Raw genomic sequence first — 8,279 nt, 5'->3', positions numbered from 1 at the left:
CCTTCTGATTCCCTCCATAGCCAACAAAGACACATTTAAGCGCCCGGGCATCCAACTTAGACCTCTGGTTTTTAGGAACATGGACAAAGGCAACACAACCAAAGACACGAGCTGGAAGATTATGAAAGGAAGGTAAGGAGACATGAGATGCAAGAACCTCAAATGGAATTTTTCCCTGAAGGACGCTAGATGGAAGACGATTAATAAGATAGGAGGAGGCCTGTACAGCCTCGCCCCAAAGATACTTAGGCATATGAGCACTAAAGAGAATGGCACGAGCCATATCAAGTAAATGACGGTTTTTCTTTCAGACACTCCATTTTGTTCTGGTGTTTGTGGACATGTAGTTTGGTGAACAATCCCATTGGTTGTAAAAAAACTCTTGGAAAACATGATTAACATATTCCCCCCCATTGTCAGAACGAAGGACTTTAATGGTGCTATGATATTGTGTTTGAACAAGAGTACGAAAAGTTTGAAAAGCTAGAAAGACTTCATCTTTGGTTTTTAGCAGAGCAACCCACGACAATCTTGTACAATCATCAATAAACAACACAAAGTATCTCATACCCGACACAGTGGGTTCTCTAGATGGCCCCCAAACATCAGAATGAATCAACTCAAAAGGAGCAACATTTTTATTAGAAATACTAGGAAAATAAGTAGCATGATAACTCTTGGCCAAAACACATGTTTCACAATGTAAACTAGACTCATCCACACCAATAAACAAAGTAGGCATGGTTTTTCTCATAAGACTAAAAGAGGGATGCCCTAAACGGCGATGCCACAGCCAAATTTCACTTAGCTTATCAGAACTCGAAGTCAAAGCGGCGCGGGACTGTGCTCCTGGTTTCTCTCCTGCGTATGTCTGATCCAGATGGAACAACCTGCCCCTCCGATACCCCCGACCAATTATCTCCCTGGTGAGAAGATCCTGAAAAATCACATACATAGGAAAAAAGGTTACGGAGCATTTAGACTCAGTATTCAACTGGGGAACAGATATCAAATGGTGGGACAAGTCAGGCACATATAACACATTATGAAGTTCTAAGGTAGGAGTAATACGAACTGATCCTGAACCTAACACAGGAAATGCCTCACCATTGGCATTGGTTACATAGGACACTGGTGGGGAAGACAATTCAGTAAAATATGATTTGTCATAAGTCATATGATCGACCAGCTATAGAGGCTGTAGGAGTAACTCCACCTGCTGTATGATGATCTTGGCCAACTACTCCATAGAAATCCGGTTCTTGGACCAATTGAACAGCTGCTGCTTTCGCCTTAGGACGATAACCTTGCTTTTTAGGTTTAAGATGTGGGTTCAACTTCCAACAAGTCTCCCGAACATGCCCAAGGTCATTACAATAAGAACACTGAGGACGAGGGCGATTGGTGAAGCCTTGTGGGAAACCTTGCTGATGAAGTGGGGCTGAATTCTGCTGCTGGAGGAAAGGTGCCGGTGACTTGGCCTGAATGGCAAGGCTAGATACTTCAACCTGTGCATGTTTGACACTTTCCTGTTGAGACTCATCCTTGCGGATATATGTAAAGGCTGTGGTCAAACTAGGAGGGTCTGTCATTCTGAGCAATTCTCCCTTGGCACTGCTATGCTTCTCATCAAGCCCTCTCAGAAATACATGAACCCTTTCTAGCTCCTTCTCCTTCTGGTACCACACCAGATCAACCTGATTCTTGATCTTGCAAGGACGCTTCTGATCAATTTCAGCCCATACATTCTTCAGCTTGGTGAAATACACAGCTATTGGTTGCCCATTCTGTTGCATACTAGCAGATTTACACATCAATTCATGAACCTGTATAAAATCAGACTCGTTGGTATACAAATCCCCCAATGTCTTCCATATCGCCTCAGCAGTTTCACATTCCTCCACCATCTGTAGCACATCATCAGTCATGGCTCGAAATAGAATTGACATTACCAGCCCATCATCATCTGCCCATTTAGCATAGGCATCCACATCATCTTCACTGGGAGCCTTGATTGTTCCAGTCACATACCCCATTTTGTGTATTCCACGGAGATAAACTGACATAATCTTCTTCCATGTTCGAAAATTGGTACCAGTGAGTTTGGTACCTCCGAAAGAACCACCTTCTGAGCTTTTGACAGAGACCTCAACCTTCTGTATCTCATTTGCCTTAGAACCCTGACTCTCACTGTCATCACCACCCATTGCAATAATACAATAGAAAATATATGAATCCCAAAGTACGCAGCGGAAATAAACAAATAGTAACATTTTTTTTTTTTTTTTTTAACCTGGTTGACTAAACTGGATGTGTGGACCGACTGATGTAGGCGAGTTGACTCGGAGGCGGGTGGACTCACTGAAGCGGGTCGAGACGAGAGACAGGTTTGGGTCGAGACAGATGGAGGCGGGTCGAGACCGATGTGGGTGACACCGCAAACTGGTGTGGACGGAGCGGCAAACGTCCGGGCCAAACAGATGGGAGCAGCGCCGGAAACTAGAGAGGTGCGCTGGCTGCCGGAAACTGGAGATCTGCAGCCGACAGCGTCTTCGGACGAGAAGTCGGTCTGGGCAGCTGGGTCCGAAATCGATCTGGACGAGTCAGGGTATAGGAAGCAGCGTCGGTCAGGGTCTTCGACTAAAGCTGGACGAGTGATGAGTGATGAAGAGATCGGTCCTTCAAAAAGACGAAGACCTGTAGCTTGATTGAACAGAGGTCGGTCCCTCAAAAGAGACGAAGACCAGGCTCAGAGAATGACAAAAACAACCCTAGAGGTTTGGTTTTGTATCAACTCCTCGGATTGAGGAAAAATTGGACTGCTAAAGAGACAAAGTCCTCTCGGATCTTTGCTCTGATACCAAGTCAGATATCACAAGATTTAGAGAATGAATTTTCTGATATATTATCACACCCATTCTGCGGTGTTTATAAACAGATTACAATCGTACTACAACTGTACTACACAACATATATAAGGTAAGTAATTACAACAATATATTCTCTTGTAGTCTATTCCTAATAGGGAACGATGACTCACACTAACATGTCTTCCCTGTGATACAAGCCTCTCCAATTAATCCTCACAAGTCTTATAATCCTCTAAGACTCTAATAGGCCGTTCATGAACAACCACAACTATTAGAGTCTTCCTAAGCCCATCGAAATGACATTGTTGCTCTCAAATGCTCCAATGCTTAATACATAGAAACAAAATGCTTGTTCATGAACAACCTTGTTTCAATGCTTGAAGCTCCTCTGAAATGGTGTTGCTCATGCAAGATTTAATGCATAGAAATGGTTGTTCATGTTAGAATTATATCATAATATCCAATTAAATATGAATGAAAATATAATTAATCATCACCTTTTAAATTGAAAGGGTACATGTCTTTATTTTCTACAAGTTTCTTTAGGAATTACTGTGTCTCTTAAGGAGATAAGTAAACAAACATATTGGTTCACTTCGGGTTCTATATAAACCCATAATCATATCTCCTTCTAGATAGATCATAGATCAAAGAGATCAAAGAAAGATCAAGAGTATCAAATTTATGATTTCTTTCTCATTTCTTCTACAAGTATTCTTCGTGTCAAGAGAGTGCAAATTATAATTTATGGTTCGCCAGAGTCCAAAATTACAGTGGTTTAATTTTGGATCATTGATTGTTGTATTCTAGAAGATGGACGGCCACCGAACTGCATGCACAAGGGCAGGGGCAGGGGCAAAATCTGCCTTTAGTCAATTGCAATTTGCAAGCCTCAATCGGAAAATCAAGTCAGTAATTTCAGTTATGCTTTATCACTTGTTTCATCAATTTTTTTAGTAAGGGCAAAATACTGTTTAGTCCCTGAAGTATGACCTCGTCCTCATTTCAGTCCCTGCCTTTCTAATTTAATCCCAAAAGTCCCTGAACTCAAAATTTTCAGTCCAACTGATCCATTCCCTCCATTTCATCATGTTGCCTGCTGACATGTCAGTTATCTACTTGCCAGGTTAGCGCCACGTAAGACCCCGATTTTGTAAAGTGATGAGAATGCCCCTACTCTTCGTTCTTACTCTTTACACCCAAAACCCACCACAACCGAGCTCTCCACCACCACCACCGAGCTCTCCACTACCACTACCACTACCAAGCTCACCATCCAAAAACAATCCACCACCACTACCAAGCTCTTCTTCAACTTCAATTTCAACGACGTCGTCTTCCGCCATGAAAACAGTCATGCTCACTCTCACAACCTCATGCCGGAGCTTTCTTCTTCTCTTCCTCCTCTTGATTTCCATCAACATCATCGCCGGCATCGCTCTCGACAACGCCGTCTTGAGCGTCAAGTACAAATACGCTAGCCGCGACCCCACTCTCAGCTCCCTAAAAGCTCAGACACCAAACCCACTCTTCTATTTCTCGCCAGCGTGGATCTCCTTCTCGGCGGCTCCGGCCTCCCTGACGCCGTCGGGGGCATAAAAATTCATCTTCTCATCATGCTCTACAAGCCTGTGTAATTAGATTTTGAATTTGATCATGTTTTGATGATTTCGTTCTGGGTTGCTTCGGCCGTTTCGGGACATTTTCCGGCATCTCCGGTGGTAGTTGGGCTTGCTTGATATATGAAAGACGATCTGCTCTCCGTACTTTACAAGCTGGCCTGTGTAAGCGATTTTCGAGTTCGATCAAGTTTTGAAGAAGTTGCGATTTTGGGCAGGTTTCGACTTTGCCATGTTCTTCGTGACCTTGAGTCGGAGTTAAAGTCTGGAAATTTATGGAAATTGGCCAAGTTGAGGAATTTGGGTTTGCCGTGTTCTTCGTCGAAAGTAAACCTGCAAATTGGGTTCTAATCTTGATCTCATTTGATCACGAGGTAAGCTAGATTATATTTGAAAGTTCTGGGATTTGCCTTGTATAGTTAGCTTCTGGAGGTGGTGGTGACAACTTGGAGAAGAGAGGAGTCGTTGGTGGCGATTTGGGTTCGCCGGATGCGCGAGAAGAGAGAGAAGTCAGACACCCAGAAAGATTTGGGTGTCCAAAGCAATTCTAGGTATTGCTTCGTCAGTGCGTGAGTCATTTTCCAGCAGCTCCGGACGATGTGGGAGCTGGGTTTGAGTCGCCAGAGACTGGTGGAGGTGAGGCACGGTGGTGCCGAGATATTCACTGGTGGAGGAGAGAGAGAAATCTAGATCTACTTTCTCTCTCCTCGAGTTCTCTCAGGAGACTACCATTTTGGAGGAAATTTTGGAAGAAACTGAGGCAGGGGCATTTTCGTCACTTTATGAAATTGGCTTCTTGCGTGGCGCTGAGCTGGCGAGTCGAAAACTGACATGTCAGCAGGCAACCGGATGAAATGGAAGGAATGGATCAGTGGACTGAAAATTTTGAGTTCAGGGACTTTTGGGATTAAATTAGAAAGACAGGGACTGAAATGAGAACGAGGTCATACTTCAAGGACTAAACAGTATTTTGCCATTTTAGTAACTTTGAGTTCAGTAGTACTTTAGGATTCAAAGACTACAACAATCCTATATTAGGATTGAAAACATTACTGCAATCCTCCTCGTAATTTTGCAATCCTTGTCGTACATATATATAGTTGTGTACAAACAACTTATTTTTCTACATTGCTCGATCTTGGTCATTTTTGTCACTGATGCAACCAACACCATGATCATTCTTTAAAACTAATGGTGAAGCTATCAAGGAGAAGCCGCAATGGTAAAGGAAAAACTTCAACTTGCCGTCAAGAACAACAAGAAGTGATTGCATAAAGCCACAAGAAGAGAAGCAAGCGTATGAAGCAAACCATAATACACATTGATTGATATTTAAAACGACTAATTTCAGTTTGCCTCCTCCAATTTTAATTTTGAGTCAAAAATCATGTTAGTCCATGATCTTGGCCTTGTTGTATGGTGGTACTCTTTCCTCGGTTCAGAATTTTATCCCAATGGTTTTATCTGAACAAAGTTTTAACGAGGCCACCTTTAGAATAGGTTTGAGGAGAAGTGAAGATATTTGTCCACTTCTTCCGATTGGTTTATAAGTTTGCTTTTGCGATTGTTACAGGCAGCCGGCCTAGTTAGTAGGTATCTGCTTATGTCCTGACATTCGCCCTAGGTTGCGTCTACTTATATTCCTCTGTTTTATCCCTTGAACTCAATATATGTTCATTCCAATTCTCAAAAAAAAGTGTACCCTTGCACTTCCTAAATTCATCTTCCGCGTCCAATCCTCATATGACCACATAAATTGTGCCGTCAAATGGTGACGTGGCACCGACATCCTGACATCTTTTTCACGTTGGGACCACATAAATGGCTAAATTTCCAAAATAACTTTTGAAACTAAAAAAAAAATTCACAATCTTCTTCTTCCTCTTCTATTCACAGATAATGGAATTGATTCATGAGTCCATCTCCCATCTTGAAAGAACTCCATGAGTTCTTCCCCAGCTGTCAGCAAACCAACCAAAACAACAGGTGACAACATCAGACCACCCAAATTCAGGTTCCAAGAACATGAACCTGCCTACCACCGTGCCAAACTCCTCCGCCCCTACTGTCCTCTGTCGTCTAAAACCCATATTCCAGCAAGCCTCACCAACACACCTCGATCTGCTGTAACCTAGATCGACAACTATGTCCCTGGCCGGCAACAAGCCACAAAACGCCTGCAACATCATACCAAGAACTGAGGGCCACCTTGTATCCACCAGAATCCTCTGGCAGTTATGCTCGATTCCAAGGTTTGAAGAATCCACAGCAGCAAAATACAAAAAACAAAACCAAATTCAGAGATGCTCACAGAGTTTGGTGCACACATAACTCTTCGGGTTGTACGTCGGCTAGTTTGAAATTACCGGAGCCCCGTCGCGGTTCTCCTCCTCCAAGGAGACTCCTCTGACAATCCAAATAGTTGGGTCCAACAACATCCCCCAATCGCTAACCTCCAACTCCCCAAATAGATCCGATAAGAAATGCCACCGATCAGATATATGGGGTTTGGGATTGGGGGAGTTTGAACCGTTTGATCACCGCCGCGACGACCTCGCTGCGTCATCACTGCCACCTTCCTTGACGTCAAGTTCCGCCTCTTTCACTTCAAAATTCTGGTCAAGCGCGGCGGAGTTCTCAGGGCGGAGCGCGTACTATTTCAACACAAGGGTGATGGTGATCGATCTGTGGAAGTGGAGAGAAGGTGAGTACAACAGATCGCTGGAGCACTAGATGAGCGAGCAGAAACGGTGCCGTATTTACGAGTCGGTGAATCAGAGAGGGGAAATGTCTATTTTACCCTTCTTGTGGGTTGAAATGCTGAAAAGTGGGCCATGTTGTCGGTGCCACATCACCATTTGACGGCACAATTAGATGGAGTTCGGAGACTTGGACACGGAAGATGAATTTGAAAAGTGCAAGGGTACACTTGATTAAAAAAAAAAAGATCAGAGACTAACATGATTTTTGACCCAGAGTTGGAGGAGGCAAATTTAAAAATGTTACAAAAGGCAGGAGCTCAGTAAGTGGTGAAGTTGATATGTGACTGAAATTCAAGTAAGGGCGCAATGTAAAATAAATAAATAATTGGTATAAAGGCCAATGAGGATTGTCATAAAAAATAATTAATTAATGGATCATAATTTTTCATTAATTAATTTAACTTGAAGAGTCGCATGTGGAAAAGTCTGAAGACTTCAAATTCAGTGATTTTAGTTTATCAGGCCTCCGAGACAAGAATTGGAATCAAGCTCATTTTTCATCTCCAACTTAACCTCAGAAGCTCAACACAATGGATGTCCAAATAAGTTCACCTCGGAAGCTTGGGCGCGATTAATTTGTTCGTCGACAAGTGCAAAAGTAACACAAAGCCCATTCGAAATTTCGGGCCTCACTGCAAAGCTTGGTACATCGGGTTTCCAATCTGCAAACACTCTACTAAAATTGGGTGTCTACAAAAAAAAAAAAAAAACATTTGTGTGATGGGTACAAATAGATACACACGCCAAAAACAAAATTGGTAAAAAACCACAAATCCCACAAAATATGAAATACGAGTGGCTTGATTCATTTCCAAGAGTACATAGGCAACCCATTCAAATATTTGGGTGCAGCCGCAAAAACACACATACATACATCCTCATAGTTGGTTTCTTCATAAGTGGAATCAAAGGGTGTTTTTATGTTACAAAGAAATGTAATTAAGAGACACATTCTGTCTTGATCAGAACAGTAAAGTTATCTGTTTCTGTAACTAATACATGGGTCATTTTTTGTGCTTCATCACCAA

At 42.7% G+C, this 8,279-nt stretch overlaps 1 protein-coding gene across 2 annotated transcripts; it reads right to left on the bottom strand.

Annotated features, from left to right (window-relative positions):
* Positions 1 to 806: 806 nt before the first annotated feature.
* LOC133713736 (uncharacterized) lies at positions 807 to 2,767 on the bottom strand. Of its 2 annotated transcripts, XM_062139770.1 has the most exons (3): positions 2,294 to 2,766; positions 1,217 to 2,190; positions 807 to 937 (listed from the first exon to the last, which is right to left on the bottom strand). In XM_062139770.1, exons 2-3 carry the CDS (start codon positions 2,064 to 2,066, stop codon positions 813 to 815), a joined length of 975 nt encoding a protein of 324 aa, XP_061995754.1. In that variant the 5' UTR covers positions 2,067 to 2,190; positions 2,294 to 2,766; the 3' UTR covers positions 807 to 812. The 2 variants fall into 2 exon arrangements, with proteins under 2 accessions (XP_061995754.1, XP_061995752.1); XM_062139768.1 differs by having other exon boundaries at positions 1,217 to 2,767.
* Between the last annotated feature and the right edge of the window lie 5,512 nt (positions 2,768 to 8,279).

The sequence above is a fragment of the Rosa rugosa genome, chromosome 6 (genome assembly GCF_958449725.1).
Source record: "Rosa rugosa chromosome 6, drRosRugo1.1, whole genome shotgun sequence".
NCBI lineage: Eukaryota > Viridiplantae > Streptophyta > Magnoliopsida > Rosales > Rosaceae > Rosa > Rosa rugosa.
This window is presented reverse-complemented; position numbering and strand designations above follow the sequence as displayed.